This window comes from Canis lupus, chromosome 25, assembly GCF_048164855.1.
Source record: "Canis lupus baileyi chromosome 25, mCanLup2.hap1, whole genome shotgun sequence".
NCBI lineage: Eukaryota > Metazoa > Chordata > Mammalia > Carnivora > Canidae > Canis > Canis lupus.
The window spans coordinates 37,201,042-37,217,809 of NC_132862.1; the positions used below are offsets into that span (position 1 = coordinate 37,201,042).

Here is a 16,768-nt window from a genome sequence, read left to right on the forward strand (position 1 = left end):
AGATGATCTTCTCTGTTTAAATAGCATTCATCTAAAAAAAAAAAAAAAAGCATTCTCTTTCTTTCTTCTTTCTTTCTTTCTTTCTTTCTTTCTTTCTTTCTTTCTTTCTTTCTTTTTCTTTCGATTTCATATATTTGACAGAGAAAGGGAGAGCACAAGTAGGTGGAGCAGCAGGTAGAGGGAAAGGGACTGAGAGGGAGCCTGATACAGGGCTTGATCCCAGCACCCTGGGATCATGACCTGAGGCAAAGGCAGAAGCTTACCAACTGAGCCACTCAGGCACCCCTCCAATCCTGTTTCTAAAACAAAAACATTGCCCAAGAAAGAGTACACAAAGATAGGTATCCCCTATAGAAAAAGCCTAGAGGAATCCTGAAGGAGAAAAGCAGAGATAGGGAATCCTGGCCAGCCACTCTTCTTGCTATCAATCACTGTGTTGCCCTACAGTGCTGGCTGGCTGAACAGTCAGCCCCTTAATTAGGGTTCTCTACTCTGACCCCTCTCTGAATCCGTAATATGATTCTCTGACATGTCTGGGTCAAAAGGAGAAATATTTTACTTATGTATTCACAAGAGACACAGAGAGGCAGAGACAGGAGAAGCAGGCTCCATGTAGGAGCCCAATGTGGGACTCAACCCTGGAACGCCGGGATTACATCCTGAGCCAAAGGCAGAGGCTCAACTGCTGAGCCACCCAGGCATTCCTGGGTCAAAAGGTTTAAAGAAGCCAAAATGTGAGTTTTGGTTAAGGGATGATCATCATCTTGAAATAGAATCTTTGGTATCCATAGAAATATGCACAAAGTCAAGGACACAGATTTTATTTTCAAAGAAAAAAACTTTTTAAATCTATTCCCAAAGCCCTAAATTATATCCTCTCTTAGATTTAACCTCCAAGAAGACATTTTTATCTTTCTTGGATCACCCTCTACCTCCATATCATCTCTGGAGAGTTCCCTACATGGCTAAACCACATCTCTCCCCGTGGTCTTTTCCATATAATTCCCCTCATCTCCTCCAGCCCTTTATTCTAGCACCTATGCATCTGTGAAGTAGTAGAAAGTAGCTGAGCTTCAAACCTGCTCAGCTGTTACTATCAATCAGAGAAATCATATTATTTGATTAAATGAGTTTTCCTTTAAGAGGCAGAAGAAGGCTGTCCAGTAATGTCACAAAGGATTAAATTGGTCTCTTTACAACTTCTATCCTGGGAGAGGAAAAAAAAAGAAGACATCATTACACTCAGGAAATCTTCACAAGTATAGAGGATCTTTTTCCTATCCATTTTTAAAAATATATTTTTTAAAATTTATCTCTGTACCAATGGTGAGGTTTAAACTCACAACCCTGACATCAAGATTCATATGCTCTCCCAACTGAGCCAGCTAGACATGTCCTCAGTTTTTTCCTATCTAGAAAAAATCTCACAGATGCATGATGAGATTATTAATAGTGTTCTCAGGGGAGTAGAATCAGATAATCTTTACTTTTCCCTTAGTATTTTTATAAAATAAAGATGTAGAATTTAAAAAAACAATTTTTAAAATTCATCAATTTCAATCAGAAAAAAATTACTGTTTTTTTGTTGTTGTTTTGTTTTGTTTTAAGAAAAAAATACTGTTTTTATTTATTTATTTTTTTAATTTTTATTTATTTATGATAGTCACACAGAGAGAAAGAGAGAGAGGCAGAGACACAGGCAGAGGGAGAAGCAGGCTCCACGCACCAGGAGCCCGATGTGGGATTCGATCCCGGGTCTCCAGGATCGCGCCCTGGGCCAAAGGCAGGCGCCAAACCGCTGCGCCACCCAGGGATCCCAAAAATACTGTTTTTAAAAAATCACATAGAGGGGTGCCTGGGTGGCTCAGTTGGTTAAGTGTCCAACTATTGATTTCAGCTCAGGTTATGATCTCAGGGTCAAGCCCTATCATCCAGGCTCCAGCTCAGCAGGGAGTCTGCTTCTCTCCCCATCTCTCTACCCTCTCCCCACTCATGCTCTATCTCTCTGCCTCTCTCTCTCTAAAATAATAAATAAATCTTTAAAAAAATAAAAATCACATAGAAGCCCTCAATCAGATGCCACTATTAACTTTTTCTGGTGTGAACTATGGAGATTATTATTCTTTCTTTCAGAGTTTGGGACAGAAAAGGGGGGTGCCTGGCTGGCTCAGTAGAGCATGTGACTTGATTTCAGGGTTGTGAGTTTGAGCCCTACATTGGGTGTAGAGTTTACTTAAAAAAAAAAAAAAAAGAAAGAAAAGTTTAAGACAAAAAAAGAAAGCCCACTTTCTATCAAAAATTAACTTCCAAAATACAATAATAGTAACTCAGAAGAAAATCTCCTTAACTATTAAATATGGTCAGCCTACCCTAAAGCTCACCCTTACCTCATTCACAGGGGTCAGAGTACTGAATTGTTGCCCGTTCATCTGTAAAATGAAATGACATGTATCAATCATTACATTATAAGCCTCATACATTCAAAGAGAAAATACTCCATGAAAACTACTGCTTTAGCCTTTTTCAGAGGATCCATTTAGGTTACAAGCATATTAAGAATTATAGGGGGGAAAAAAAGAATTATAGGAAACTTCCAAATGCTAATATTGTGGTAAATTATTAATCACAGAAAAAATATTCAGAATAGTCCTTAAAGAACTGTGGTCTGTATTGTTCTTTTGGTCTATAGACCTCATCTTATAAAATATCCCTAGCACAGAAGACTTAAGAATGACATAATTAAATTATGATGTTTTAGGAGATTGAATAATGTAATTATGTGCTACTTGGTTTAGGAAGGAGTATTTGTAAAATTAAGAGAGATGTCATGAAGAATGAGGCAGAAATATGTTGGGAGACACAAGTATATCTTCTTAGCCCTCACCTGGGAGGTAGTAGTCATAGACTGTGATGGTTGCTGGTTTCAGGTTAGTGACCAACACACTTTGGCTGATGGTAAAGGAATAGGTCTGAGTCTTCTTGCTCAGCTGTGGAGAACAAAGACAAAATATCATATTAAAACTAAAGTGAGGGATCCCTGGGTGGCGCAGCAGTTTAGCGCCTGCCTTTGGCCCAGGGCGCGATCCTGGAGACCCGGGATCGAATCCCACATTGGGCTCCCGGTGCATGGAGCCTGCTTCTCCTTCTGCCTATGCCTCTGCCTCTCTCTCTCTCTCTGTGACTATCATAAATAAATAAAAATTAAGAAAAAAATAAAACTAAAGTGAAAATAACACTCTGTATAATGTGGAGGCTAAAAGACTTTTGTCTTCACATAAATTTTCTGAAACCCTTCTACCAACCCTTCTGCCCCATACCAGTCTTAGAGATACTGGCTTCTGCTGACTTCCTGGCTCTTTCTTCTTAGGATCTTATAGCTTTCTGGCCCTTCTATAAATTGGTTCTCTCCGTTCTTGGTCTACTCTAACCCTTGGTTAATTGAAGTGGCCAAAGAAACAAATTTTCATTTTATTTAAACAGTTCTATGCTCCCTTTTGGTTTTCTCTCTTCATTCCAGTCTCCTATCAGATAATATCTCCTCAGAGAGGCCTTCCCTGACCACCTTATCTTAAAATGGTCACATTCTAGCCTACACATTAAAAAAATATATATTTTGGGGCAACCTGGGTGGCTCAACGGTTTAGTGCCACCTTGGGCCAGGGTGTGATTCTGGAGACCCGGGATAGAGTCCCACATCGGGCTCCCTGCAAGAAGCCTGCTTCTCCCTTTACCTGTGTCTCTGCCCCTCTCTCTCTTTCTGTGTTTCTCATGAATAAATTTTAAAAATCTTAAAAATAAATAAATAAATAAATAAATAAATAAATAAATAAATAAATATTTTATCTATTTATTTTTGAGAGAGAGCTAGAAAAAGCATGAGCTAGGGAAGAGGCAAATGGAGAGGGAGAGGCAGGCTCCCCACTGAGCAGGTAGCCTGACATGGGTGGGGCTCTATCTCAGGACCCTGGGATCATGACCTGAGCCAAAGGCAGATGCATAACCAGCTAAGCCATCCAGGCACCCCTGGCCTACACATTTTTAAATGATATAGATAGTTCATATTACATATCTGTTAGACAGTACTGCACTGGAAGTGAATAAGAATATTTGATATAGTATACCAGCATGGAGGTAGAATTCATTTCATGGCTGTGGACCCATTCTCTTTTATCCCTGTGTATGTGACACTAGTATATAGAGTATATGTACTAACCTATTAATATTAGGAAGTTGCAAAGCTTCATAAGAAATTAAACTCTTCTCAGAAAAAAAAAAAAAAAGAAATTAAACTCTTAGGTTCACTTCTGAATACCTACCTCTTCCAAATAAATGTTCAGGATATCAGTTCCAGATTCCACCTTCTTCACCAGAGGTTGTTGGAGAAGCTGAATAAGAAAGGGAAAAATAAAAAAAAAAAAAATAAAAAATAAAAAATAAAAAATAAATAAAAAAAAAAGAAAGGGAAAAATAAAACAGACTAAGATCCAGAGCCTTTGTATCCCTTAGGGTAATATTCCAAAGCTCTGTCATGATCAAGGAGACAATATATACTGTGGAGAAAGTAAGAAAAAAGAACCACAACTATTCCAGTTTCCATTTTATGTATCTGATGCACTGTTGTAGCACACCAAAACAATACAATCATGAGTTGTATGTATATACCATAAAGCCCACTTCACCAGTTTTTTAGGGATAATGTTAGGTCCCCTTGGAGTTAGTTAAATGCAGAAAATAGAACAGACTTACTAACTGATTGGTACCCTCCTTGGGGCTGAACCCAGAAAGCATCTTCACTTCTACAATGGCCATATTGGAAGAACTGCGACTCCCCACATAACTAAGGGCAGAAAGAAGCACATTAGTGTGAACCCATTATTTTCCCTCTCAGCATACTCTGTATCCCCAGCACACACATATACACACATGCACACAAATACACACACACAACTCTATGCTTCTATGATCCAGGTGCCCCCACCACCAGCTTTTCTTACCTGGTGTGTATGGTGAGCATCAAGGATCGAGGTGAAGTAGCTTGCTCACATCTAGCTTTTCCCATTTCCACACTAAGACTAAAGGTGTCCACAAACTTAGGAGGGGGAATATGGTATATCAGCACCATCTAGCAGGGGGAAATAGATAACCAAATCAGAACTGGGAAGAACTTTATCACACAGTCCAAACTATTCTCTTTATAAACGAGATAGAGTAAAGATTCTCCTGGTGGCAAAGATGCCCTTGGACTCTCCTTCCCAATGCATGTTTGTTCTCATGGATCTCTACTTACCTGCACATAGACACAGCCCTGGCCTGAGGCTTCCAAGGTGTACACTCCAGGGATACTGGGCAGAGTTTCCTGCTGAAGCACCAACCGGTTGGCAGCCTGAATGCTGAAAGTGTGCTGGAAATTCTTATTGGATTTTACAGCCAGGTTGACTTTTTCAGATGTTACATAGGCTGCAGTGGCATATTTGGCAAGAGCTTGGAGAGCAACTACAGTATCCTAAAGAAGACAATCAAGCATATGCTTACATTTTGTGAGCCACTGGCATTAGCCTCAAACAACCCCATAACCTATATATATAGTTGTTGTTCATCAGCTTGGACAACACCTCTTCTAAGTATCTAAGAACCACATTCATTAATGCTGTGGAAGCTGACATAGAAACGATATCTTGCCTGTGTAGAAAATTGCCATCAAGCTAGTATTAAACTATACGCCTATAGGTCACTAGGCTAATCTCATATTCATATTCTTTTTTTTTTAAGATTTTATTTTTATTTATTCATGAGAGACACACAAAGAGAAAGGCAGAGACATAGGCAGAGGGAGAAGCAGGCTCAATGCAGGAAGCCTGACGTGGGACTTGATCCTGGGACCCCAGGATCACTCCCTGAGTCAAGGGCAGATGCTCAACTGCTGAGCCACCCAGGCATCCCTCATACTCATATTCAACCAAACGTAGCTTCAGAACGGGCTATAGTTATAAACAAGTGGATAACTGTTCAGTATGTATTTTGCAGTTTCCTTATTTAGAGAGGAAACAAGCAGTGATAGCCCTAAAAATTGCACATTCTTCAGTTGTTTAGCTGCGTAATGGTCTTCTATGGCACAGCTGGAGAGGGTATCAGTGGATCCTATCTTGCAAACCAAGGCTTCTTCACCACTGTGTCTTATGACAATCTTTTCATCATTCTGGTATAAGACAGATAAACTGCCACTAAGAGAGTATGGCATCATGTAGTTGGAATTTGTTTATTCTGAAAACATGATTTATATAAACTACAAGTAAAGAAAAAAGAGAGTGAAATGTTCAGAAAATTGTTATATTTTACTGCTACGAGTATGTCTATATGCTTGACACTTAGTGCAATATCTACAGAATAAAGGAACCCCACTTTCTTCCTAATCCAAGTTTAAAAGAACAGTTGTAGACATCACATGGTCATATAAAAATAGGAAGACAGGTCACCCACCCTGGGAAATCTGTGAATAAGTGATAGCTGTGCAGTTGACCATCTACAAACAACTTTTTGTCTACTCTCTGTGAACTGGATCCAAGGAGGTCCTTATTACTCAAATATGTGGAAACAATTCAAGAAATGAGACCTCGTTATTAGCTGGAAAACCAGTGTTAAGTGCTATATGACTTCTTGTAATAGCTAAGACTTTTATTCAAAAACAATTTTGACATATGTGTCACTGAGAGTTCTAAACATTTCACTCACTGCTTTCTAAAATTGTATGTCATAATTATTTAGGGCTCAGCAAGAAGTCCTTCCTGATCTTTGGCCTTGAAGTAAGGAAGTATATAGTACTATATAATTTTTTAAGATTTCAATTAAGTCTTTTTAAGATTTTATTTATTTATTCATGAGAGACAGAGAGAGAGAAAAGAGAGAGAGAGAGAGAGGCAGAGACACAGGCAGAGGGAGAAGCAGGCTCATGCAGGAAACCTGATGTGGGACTCGATCCTGGGATCCTAGGTCCAGGATCATGCCCTGAACCAAAGGCCGACACTCAACCACTGAGCCACCCAAGCGTCCCTCAATTAAGTCTTTACTATATTCAAGCTTAGTGCTCTTAACATCTTTACCAAACACTGTATCAATAAAAATCTATTCCTTTTCCAGGTCTAATGTACATGTTACATCTTCAGTGAATCTGGCCCTAATTTCAACAAGTCAGAATATAATCTTTACAAGGGTAAGCAAAATGTTTTCTTGATTATTTTGTATCCTTAGTGAATTGGACATGGTATGTATTTAATACCATTTGCGGGGATCCCTGGGTGGTGCAGCGGTTTAGCTCCTGCCTTTGGCCCAGGGTGCGATCCTGGAAACCCAGGATCGAATCCCACGTTGGGCTCTTGGTGCATGGAGCCTGCTTCTCCCTCTGCCTGTGTCTCTGCCTCTCTCTCTCTCTCTCTCTGTGTGACTATCATAAATAAATAAAAATTAAAAAAAAATTTGCAGAACAAATGAATTAATGACTACTCTCTTTATGATCATCTAAGACAATTTTTATGATGCTATTAGAATTTATCGTGCAATTCTATCCCTTTTTCCCTCACTGCCACCTAATTCAATTTTCTTACTCCTAACCTAGACAAATGAAATATTGTCCTTATCTCTTCAAATCCAGTGTCTTCCACCTCTAAACCACCCGCTATACAAATAACAGGTCAATCTTCCTGAAACAAAGTTTTAAAAAAATCAATATCTCCTCAAAATCTTGAGTCTGTTATGCAAGGGCCTCCTTCATAGTATAAAGCTGCCCTAACTTTCTAAACTGAAGTCCCTTTATGCTTTAGATAACCCAGTTTTCCCGAGAGTCATCCTATACTTTTGCAAACTGTTGTCTCTGCTCAAGCCATTTCCCCTTCCTTTCAATAGCTGCCTCCCAAAATCTTACAATCTTACATACCCTTTTATTTCATCTATCTATCTATCTATCTATCTATCTATCTATCTATCTATCATCTATTTTTTTATCTATCTATCTATCTATCTATCTATCTATCTATCTATCATCTTTTAAGTAGGTTCTACACTCAATGTGGGGCTTGAACTCATGACCCCAGGAACAAAAGTCACATGCTCTACTGAATAAGTCAGCCAGGCACTGCTACATATTATTCTAGATCTACCTCAAATGTCATTCTCCTGAAGATTTTTCTTATCCTTCAAGTTGATGTAAGGTCTTGCTCCCTTTTGAAATGCATTATTTTGTATCTTTTGTATCTTATGTCATATAACCAAATCCTGCTCTGTAATTATTAGAACTTTTCCTACTTTTTTTTTTTAAGATTTTATTTATTTATTCATGAGAGACAGAGGCAGAAATACAGGCAGAGGGAGAAGCAGGCTCCCTGCAGGGAGCCTGATGTGAGACTTGATCCGGGAACTCTAGGATCACACCCTGAGCCAAAGGCAGGTGCTAAACCACTGAGCCACCCAGGTGTCCCGCACTTTTCCTAACTTTACTTCTAGTTTGTTAACTTTTTTAGAGTAGAGATTATATATCTTACTAACCTCCCAGTAGTAGAAGGAAGTATACCCGTAAAACCTTGCTTTTATGCTTCCAACTCATTTCTAAGCTTTTAACATATAATTTCACCATAATTATATATGTCCTATTCACATGTAAAACACTGATCTCATGATGTTTCATACTCTAAAAAGAAAGAGAATTAAATGCATATTGTACTATTTATGTGTTCATATGATCCAATATTATTTTGCTTTTTCTCTCTATACAGAATTAGAAGTCCCTTGACCTAGAAGTCAAGGGCAATAGCTTTGTTGTTACCGTTTTGTTTTGTTTTTTTCTATTTCCACACAGGACCTAATCCTACCTGATGTGTGACAGTTGGAAAGGAGGCTATTTACCTGAGTAGAAGAGAAGCCCCCATATGCATTACGTTGCTTGGTTAACCAAGCCACTATGGCAGTGGCCTTGGCTATCTCCTTTTGAGTCAGGCTGGCTTTGCTAAGTTGGGCCAGTAATATATATGCTGTAAGTTCCACATCTACAGCCTCAGGCTGAGACCAAGGTCTGTCATCCAATGACGGAATAGGCTTTTGGCTCCAGTGAATAGACCCTCCTATGGAAAAAGAAGCAAAAATAGGAAATGGTTTCTCATATTCAATTTGTAAATGCTACACCCTAGAGCAGAGCAAGTACCAACCAAAAGTTAATCATGAGGTAAAAAAAAATATTTTTCAAATCTTTTGATATTTTGGCTATTATGTTTACACAGAGATGTGTGTGCGCATAAGTGTGTGTGTAGAGTCAGACGAAATTACCCATGGTGAAGCTGAGAATATCAGTAAATGCTTCCAGTAATTATATGAAAACCACTCTCATTAATTTATAAATTCTAATGCTAGTAGATACAGGTAAGTAGAAACTTACAATAATCTTATGTATTTTGGGGCATTTTTTTGACTTATGGAATTCCATTTTTAATTTTTCAGCCTTTTTTATTTTATTTTTTTAAAGATTTCATTTATTTATTCATGAGAAACACAGAGAGAGAGGCAGAGACATAGGCAGAGGGAGAAGTGGGCTAGCACAATGTGGGACTCGATCTCGGGACTCCAGGATCACACCCTGAGCTGAAGGCAGACCTGAACCCAGGTGTCCCTCAGCTTTTATTTTATTTAATCAAAAGTTTAACTTTTTAAAAAAGATTATTTATTTATTTATTTATTCGAGAAACAGAGAGAGGCAGAGACACAGGAAGAGGGAGAAGCAGGCTCCATGCAGGGAGCCTGACGTGGGACTCAATCCAGGGTCTCCAGGATCACGCCCTGGGCTGAAGGCAGCGCTAAACCACTGAGCCACCCAGGCAGCCCAAGTTTAACATTTTTTTAAAAAAGATTTATTTACTTATTTGAGAGAGAGAGAGAGAGAGAGAGTGTGTGTGTGTGTACAAGTTGGGGGTGGGACAGAGAAAAGAAAGAATTCCAAGCAGACTCCCCACTGACCATGGAGCCTGACATAGGGCTGGATCTCACCACCCTGAGATCATTACCTGTTCTGAAACCAAGAGTGGGGCCCCACCAACTGGTAATGGAGCTTGCTTAAGATTCTCTCTCTCCCTCTCCCTCTGCCATTCCCTACCCCTCTCCTCCAAAAAAAGAAGAAATAAGAAAGAAATCTCTAAGTTTAACTTTTACCCCATCAACCTCAGTGATCTCATACAAAGAATTGTTAAAGACCTTTATAAAAGGGAGATTCTATAATGCCCATAGGTCTTCTGATTAGCTTCTACCATCTCTTTCCTCTTCATGTCAAAAGTATAACAATGCCTTTAAAGACTTCCATGGGCTTTCTCACAAAACTCTCAACAATGATCTAATGACTTCACAACTTTTCCTAAAAGGAATCCTAGATATGATAGAATATATGTGGGACCATGGGGACTAGTGAAAACTATAGATAACTCACAACATATTTTCATAATTTCAAAGAACTCCTAACATGGCCAACATACCTGAGATGATAGCCTGCTGGTCTAACTTTTCAAGAAGAACGTTTCTGATGTCCATCTCCCCAGCCAGAGAGAAAGTATAAGCAAGGAGGCCCTGTGTGTAGAGGTTGGTAGTAGAGGAAACAGAGTCTCGGAGGCACTTCAGACCCTGACTCACCATTGGGTCCTGAAAAGTAAGATAAAGAACTGACTTAATAAGGCATTCCTGGGAAAATGGGAAGGGATAAGGAAATCATCACATCCTTTTTGTTTTGTTTTGTTAAGATTTTATTCATGAGAGACACAGAGAGAGGCAGAGAGAGAAGCGGGCTTGCCACAGGAAGCCCAATGTAGGACTGGATCCCAGGACCCCGGGATCATGGCCTGAGCCAAAGGCAGACACTCAACCACTGAGCCATCCAGGTGCCCTTCGTTGTATTCTTTTTGAGTTTATAAGGGTGAACAGGGATTAAAAGTAGTTGAATTCCTCTACAACTAGGCACAATAAGAAGGATATAAAGAGAAAAAGCTAGAGATACTTACATGTGCGGTCATTCCCATTTCCAGCAATGCAGCTGTGATGTATGCAGTCAGGGAAATCTCATCTTCAACACCGCCCTAGAGGGTACAAGGACCCCACGTCAGGGCAGCAGACAGCACAGCATATGCAAGAATTATGTGCAATTTGCAAAAAAGCATCCCCTCTTAATGGGTGGATTATTTAAACAAATAAGCAAACAAACACAGTGGAGGGGATAAGGAGAAAAATCTCTTATTCTCAGGTTCTTACTGAATCTGTGCCTCTTCAAATGGACATCCTCTCCAGAAGTAAAAGGCCCAGCCTCTTCTCCAGGAGAGATAAGGTGACACCTGCCCTGTTTAATCCCTTTCATGGAAAGATATTAGCAAGTTTTTAAAAACAGCTAATCTAAATTGTTATCCTCATCCTATAAGGAATTCCGTAAGAAAAAAAAAAAGATTAAACAGGTTGCTCGAGATTACACAGCTAATAAACAGGGACTAGGATTTGAACTCAGGGAGTTTAATTATGGAGCTCCTGCACTACACCACTAAGCTTGCTATACTGGTGATGGGTTTCTTAATAGACTGGCTGGGTCTGGTAAAAGAGGAAAAGGGAAGACCTCTGGGATCTTGTTGGAGTCAAGCCCTGGTTTGTGCTACTTCCACATGTATTTCACACAGTATGTAAGAGGAGAGCACCTTGGGGGCACTAATAAAATCTTGCATAAGGAAAACTAATGAATCCTTTATAGAGACTTTTTTTTTAATGCTCAAGATTTGTAATCCAAGCCCTGGAACAGCAATGTAAATGATTTCTCTAGTAACATACATACAAATCTTTTCTTTCACTGGGCATACTCTGAATTGAACAAATTCTCCGGATGTATCGTAACACCTCATCCTGTGTTCAGGAGGGGTACCAGCAATGCAGTGAATGGGCAAGGGCAGTGCCTGTGGAGTTCTGAGGCCATGATTCAAATTACAGTCCTACCCTGCATTAGCATTCACCTTGGGCAGTTCACTTAATCTCTGCACCTAAATTTCTTCATCTGTAAAATGGGATTAATAATGGCATACCAGCAGCTAGCTCATTAATTTGTTGTAGACATTAAGTAATATCAAATAAACGAAGTGCTTAGAGCAGTGCCCGGCACAGAGTAAACCTCTTACAAAAAACACTAGGCTGTCTATCAGTCCTCACCAAAATGGCCTTGCTCCAGATTTAGGGAGATAGTATACAACTCAGTGAATGTCTCGTCCAGTGGTTCTCATACTTTCACAAATGTCAGAACCACCTCCAGGGCTTGTTAAAAATACAAATTGCTGGCCCACATCCCCAGAGTTTCTCAGAGTAGGTCCAGGGTAGGACTAGAATTTGCATTTCAAACTCGTTCTCAGGAGCTGCTGATGTGAGAGCCATGCATCAGTACATTTTCTAATTCTACAGATATGGAAGCTGAGGCTCAGATTGGTTAAGCATTTTGAGCAAGGTCACTTAGAGCTAGGACTCAGACCTAAAGAACACTGACTCCCAGGCTTATGCTCTTTTGATTCTGCTTAGTCAGAGGTGCAAATTCCTCCCAGACCTGACAGTGGGCTGAAGACCCTAGGGCAGATTTGCACCTTCATAGCTGTGTGAATGAGGTTTCCCACATTAGCATAGCAACCGTTGGGGAGCTGGTTTCCCGCCATCCACTTGAGAGCATCCTGGATATTCTTGTCATCAATGAAGATAAATTCTTGAGCTTGGCCAAAGCATTTGGTGACAAACGCTGTCAGCCTATATGGGTAAAGACAGAAGTGTGGCATGAAGGGGGATTCCCCAGCAAGGGTACAATAGTTTTATATTTTATTTTGGTATATGGTTCCAGAAGAGGATTAAGAAAACATAAGGCTAAAAAAGGGAGATATTATTGGGCATTAATGGGGACAAGAATTGGAGAGTCACAAGGTCAGGGAGAAAGGTGAGGGGCTTGACCATACATGAGGCTGAAATAAACAATATTAAAGAGGTAGAGAAGATAGATATAAGAAGGAACGAAAAAAAAAAAAAAAAAAAAAGAAGGAACGGGTTCACTGGAGGGGAGGGAGGTGAAGGGATAGGGTAACTGGGTGATGGACATTAAGGAGGGCGCGTAATATAATGAACACTGGGTGTTATATAAGACTGATGAATCACTGACCTCTACCTCTGAAACCAATAATACATTATACGTTAATTAATTGAATTTAAATAAAATTTAAAAAAGAAGAAGAAATAGGGTTAAGAGGAGAGATAGAGGAATTGTTCCTTAGACCCAGGAATTATGCTCTGGAGTACACTGAGAACTGGGCAATATTACCATGTGTTTCCATCTCCATCCTGCTCCCCAAAGGCACTGTATGAGCCGTTGCTGTGTTTGTACATTAGCTCCTTCTGGTACCCTGGGAAGCCAGATATGATGTTAGATCACAGGGACAACTTCAAAAAATATGCCTTTCAAGGCTTTCAAGGGTGCAGAACACCTCAGGGGGAACTCCCCTGTATCTTATTAACTTATCATGGGTCCTAGAGAATTTGTCCAAGAAGAAAGATTGAACCAACTCACCTATTTTCAGGAAACCCACTGCCTGAGACTTGATTTCTTCAGTCAGCAGCCTTGCCCTCTCCAGATACTGCAAGACGTAGATTATGGGAGCAAACAAGACCATGTTCTGCTCCCCACAGCCCCTTGGCATCTGCACCAGATTGTCTAGGTTCTGTAGGGCCGTGCCCATAATGTCTCCTGAGATCCAAAAGGAGAAAGTTGATGATAGAAGGAGCCCTTGTGAGTTACGTCTTTCATTTAACAAACATGTACCAGCTATCATTTAGTTGAGTACCTACACTGTGCCTAGGAGACAATAAGTCAAATACAGTCTTTACCTCAAAAGATCACAATCAGAGAGGTAAACATTGACAGAACATTATAAGTAGATTCGTTTTAAACAATTATAATATAGCACTATAATATCGGGTTCACACAAGGTACTGGAATACACAGAGAAGTACATAGGCTACCTAGGGGAATTCGGGGTTTTTAAGAGGACGTGTCACTGGGGCTGGTAGTGACATAACAAAACCCACAATACTTAGACTCAATTGCTAAGGTCCTCCACCACATATAAATACATTATCCTCCAAATTGCCATGTTCCCCTCAAGCACACACAATCCCGGCACCTTTTTCCAGTTATAGCTACTGACCTAGCCATATATTTATTTTATAAACCAGTAAGCCTGACATAAGTGACCCATTAATGCACTTTAGCCATTAAGTTCAATTCAAATCTAAACATGTACTAATGTCAATTATGTGGCAGGAAATGTACCAGAAATAGAAATTAAAAAGACATGGCTGTTGTCCTCAAGGAGCCCACAATGCAGTATGAAAGACAAGCCTAGAGAGTAAGCTATATACTACAATGAGTTCTATATGACAAGTATGAATCTAATACCTTCAAAGATAGAGAAATTTTAACCTGGAAAGTATTTTGGTAGGGATAAATATAAAGAAATAATCTAACACATCCAGGGCTCCTACTATATGCTAGATACATATGGAAATTTTATATATATATTTTTAAAGATTTATTTTTATTTATTTATGATAGACATAGAGAGAGAGAGAGAGAGAGGCAGAGACACAGGCAGAGGGAGAAGCAGGCTCCATGCTGGGAGCCCAACGCGGGACTTGATCCTGGGACCCCAGGATCGGCCCTGGGCCAAAGGCAGGCGCAAAACCACTGAGCTACCCAGGGATCCCTGGAAACTTTATATTATATTTAATTTTTATACCAATCTTAGAGGTAGGTTATCATCACTGTCTTACAGAGGGAAAAAAAGGATCAGGATTGTCCACTAATTTTTTCAAGGTCACATGGCCATTAAATAGTAGAACTAAGATCCCAACTCAGATATTATTTTCAAGCTCATGCTTTTCTACTCAATCCCTCTCCTTGCCCAGAGTGAAGTGTCCCATCTGTGTAAATAGTTTTATCTTCCCTAAACTATACTCAAATAAAGTCTTCATTTTTTAAATGGCTGCTACAAACACTATGTCTCTTCTCTACTCAATTTATAGACCATGTTGGTGAACCTAAATACATATGAAGCTTCCTTGACCTTTAACTTCCTCTGTCCAGACTCCTTTCTGTTTTTAACTATCACATACATCTATCTAATCCCACGTGTACTGTTACTTATAGAGTGTATTTACCAACTATAAAATAAGCTCTCTGTCACTTCTAATCTAACATGCCTTCCTTCAGATAAGTCTACATGGCCAACCCCACTCCATGCTTTGGCAGATTTCAGTCTTTTTTTTTCTTTTGAACAAGGATCTCTGGCTATTTACCCAGAACTGTAACATAAGCCTTGGTTGAATCAGGAACAACATCCACAGGGAGCTCCAGGGAGATAGATTCTGAAGCCACTTGTCCTGTGAGAGGCAGAGAAAAGGAGAAACTATAGAAGGTAGAAGTATTGGGAGTTCAAGCCCAAACCATAGGAAAACTGTCTATAATCTAATGTTTTCTGTACCCAGTGTTTTCCATTGGATGGAGGCAATTTTTTTAACCTACTCATAGTGCTCTCTGCTGAAAATAAATCCCCCCAAAACACATAATTGTGTTGTACATTTTTTCTTCTTCATCGTGTCTCTCAGCTAATCCACCCTACTAGGGATAGCACTCCAGATTCTCCTATCTCTTCTAGTCCTGTATATTCCTTCCTTAGCCTACAAAAATCTCTTGTTGCCTAGGGAAATTCTCAGCACCAACCCCTCTCTGTATTCACCCACCTTTTGGGCATAGCAATGAGCTGTATGTCTTCTCCACAAGGACTCCCTCAGGCTGACATGAAGAGAGACATAGGGTAAAAACAATGAAGATGAATGTCTGGGCAGGTGGCAATGAAGGAACAGGAAGCAGAAGGGAAATGGGGAGAAGCCCTCCCTGTGCCTCCAGGGCTTCTTAGAATTGGAGAGAACAGAGTTTCTCTTTGAAACTCAGGAGAACTCTATTTCAATGCCGGGATGAGCCTATCAATAAAATTCTTTCTGAGAATGGGATAGAACTAAGGACAAGTTTAGAAAACTTCTAAGAGGGAGGACTGACAATGGTATTCATAATGGGATGAAAAAAGCAATTAATGATAATATTAGAGATTTTAATAAGAGAAACTGACATTTAGTGTGTCTCTATAATAAAGTACCAGGTACTGTATTAGGCACTTTCATAGAGCATTGGAATGGGTTAAGCAAATAATTAAGGGCAGAAAGGCACCACAGAAGAAGGAAGGTGAGCTACCTGATTGAAGTGGGAATGAGACACCTGTGAGGGACTCACAGTATAGCTAGACACACACACAACATCCCTGGGGTGACTGCTATCTCCACCTCCGAAGCTAGGCCTGCAGAAAACTCACCTTGACCAGAACTGGTTTGATAAGTGTGTCACTCTGGCCCTTTGCTGGAATGAACCCCTTTTCCCCCCTACAGAGTTCACTGCTGTCCAGAATCTTAGTAGTGATAGTAAAGTTTACATGACCTAGAAGAAAGAAGGAGAAAGGAAGGCATTAACCCTATTACGAGAGGTACCAAAGAGGTCTCTTCCCCTCTAGACCAATGCTTCTTAAACTTAATGGCATGCAAAGACCTGTGGATCTTTTAGAATACAAACTGACTCAGTACATCTGGGGCAAGACCTATACTGATATTTCTTTTCTTTTTCTTTTTTTTTTTTTTTTTT

The 16,768-nt window shown here is 39.8% G+C and overlaps 1 protein-coding gene across 2 annotated transcripts in view; it reads right to left on the reverse strand.

Moving 5' to 3' along the window:
- Positions 1–324: 324 nt before the first annotated feature.
- A2ML1 (alpha-2-macroglobulin like 1) overlaps positions 325–16,768 on the reverse strand; it is a 30,348-nt gene continuing 13,904 nt past the window's right edge. The window contains exons 14-29 of one of the 2 annotated variants that reach the window (XM_072799123.1): positions 16,446–16,567; positions 15,820–15,871; positions 15,376–15,459; positions 13,589–13,765; positions 13,343–13,424; positions 12,624–12,780; positions 11,022–11,096; positions 10,503–10,665; positions 8,893–9,107; positions 5,288–5,503; positions 4,995–5,122; positions 4,747–4,837; positions 4,317–4,385; positions 2,885–2,987; positions 2,388–2,429; positions 325–1,202 (exon numbers count right to left, since the gene is read on the reverse strand). In XM_072799123.1, coding sequence (XP_072655224.1) covers positions 2,389–2,429; positions 2,885–2,987; positions 4,317–4,385; positions 4,747–4,837; positions 4,995–5,122; positions 5,288–5,503; positions 8,893–9,107; positions 10,503–10,665; positions 11,022–11,096; positions 12,624–12,780; positions 13,343–13,424; positions 13,589–13,765; positions 15,376–15,459; positions 15,820–15,871; positions 16,446–16,567 — 1,775 coding nt within the window. In that variant the 3' untranslated portion in view covers positions 325–1,202; position 2,388. Of the gene's footprint in view, positions 1,208–2,387; positions 2,430–2,884; positions 2,988–4,316; positions 4,386–4,746; positions 4,838–4,994; positions 5,123–5,287; positions 5,504–8,892; positions 9,108–10,502; positions 10,666–11,021; positions 11,097–12,623; positions 12,781–13,342; positions 13,425–13,588; positions 13,766–15,375; positions 15,460–15,819; positions 15,872–16,445; positions 16,568–16,768 lie in introns of both variants that reach the window. The other variant, XM_072799122.1, reaches the window with a different exon arrangement.